The following is a 1,036-nucleotide window of genomic DNA, read 5'->3' on the forward strand; positions in this document are numbered from 1 at the left end:
CCGCGCCTGCGTTTATTAACTCCGCAGCGTCTGCGTTCTCTCTTCCTACTTTCCCCGGATATCACACGGAACACTTCATGACCCAACCGTTTACATACGGGTCGGATCTTAACCAAACCGGATCATCATTAATCGGGCTAAACAACCTCTCTTCTTCCCAAATCCACCAGATCCAATCTCAGATCCACCACAACCATCCTCTCCTCAGGCCAAAGCCTTTACTCATGAAGCAACCCGGAGTCGCCGGATCTTGTTTCCCGGCGAAGCCGACGAAGCTGTACAGAGGCGTGAGGCAGCGTCACTGGGGCAAATGGGTGGCGGAGATCCGTTTGCCGAGGAACCGTACTCGTCTCTGGCTAGGAACGTTCGACACGGCGGAGGAAGCAGCCTTGGCTTACGACAAGGCGGCGTTTAAGCTGCGCGGCGATCACGCCCGGCTTAACTTCCCTCACTTACGTCACAACGGTTCCCACATCGGCGGCGAGTTCGGCGAGTACAAGCCTCTTCACTCAACGGTCGACGCTAAGCTCGAAGCTATTTGTCAGAGCATGGCGGAGACGCAGAAACAGGACAAAACAGCGAAAGCTTCGAAGAAACGTGCCTCGAAGGTGAAGAAAACTGAGAAGGTTGATTTGTCGGAGAAAGTCAGTCCGGTGACGGAGTTCGTTGAGTCCGCCGGGTCTTCGCCGTTGTCGGAGCTGACGTTCGCTGACACGGAGGAGCAGTCGCGGTGGAACGAGACCTTCTCGTTGGAGAAGTATCCGTCTTACGAGATTGACTGGGATTCGATACTGTCTTGATCAATTAGTGCTGTTTGGCAAGACTTAAGAGTAGGGGTAAAATAGGAATTTCGAAGCTGTCTGCAATGGAGTTTTTGGAAATTGCAGAGAGAGGCTATTAGCGTAATTAAGATTATGTTTAGGGGTTAATATTGTTTGTTAATATTATGGTTTGTGGCTCTGTCTCGGTCCAGCTGCGGTTTTTTGTCATGCTCGACCATGCCACCGGTTTCATTTTATGTAATCTTTTTTTTTTT

At 50.9% G+C, this 1,036-nt stretch overlaps 1 protein-coding gene across 1 annotated transcript; it reads left to right on the forward strand.

Moving 5' to 3' along the window:
- Window positions 1-6: 6 nt before the first annotated feature.
- Window positions 7-1,032, forward strand: LOC106321945 (ethylene-responsive transcription factor RAP2-4-like; the record flags this gene model as incomplete). The annotated part of the gene is given in 1 exon segment (XM_013760154.1): window positions 7-1,032. A coding segment is annotated over 1 exon segment (794 nt), but the record flags the coding sequence as incomplete, so codon positions are not given.
- Between the last annotated feature and the right edge of the window lie 4 nt (window positions 1,033-1,036).

Source organism: Brassica oleracea, unplaced genomic scaffold, assembly GCF_000695525.1.
Source record: "Brassica oleracea var. oleracea cultivar TO1000 unplaced genomic scaffold, BOL UnpScaffold04101, whole genome shotgun sequence".
NCBI lineage: Eukaryota > Viridiplantae > Streptophyta > Magnoliopsida > Brassicales > Brassicaceae > Brassica > Brassica oleracea.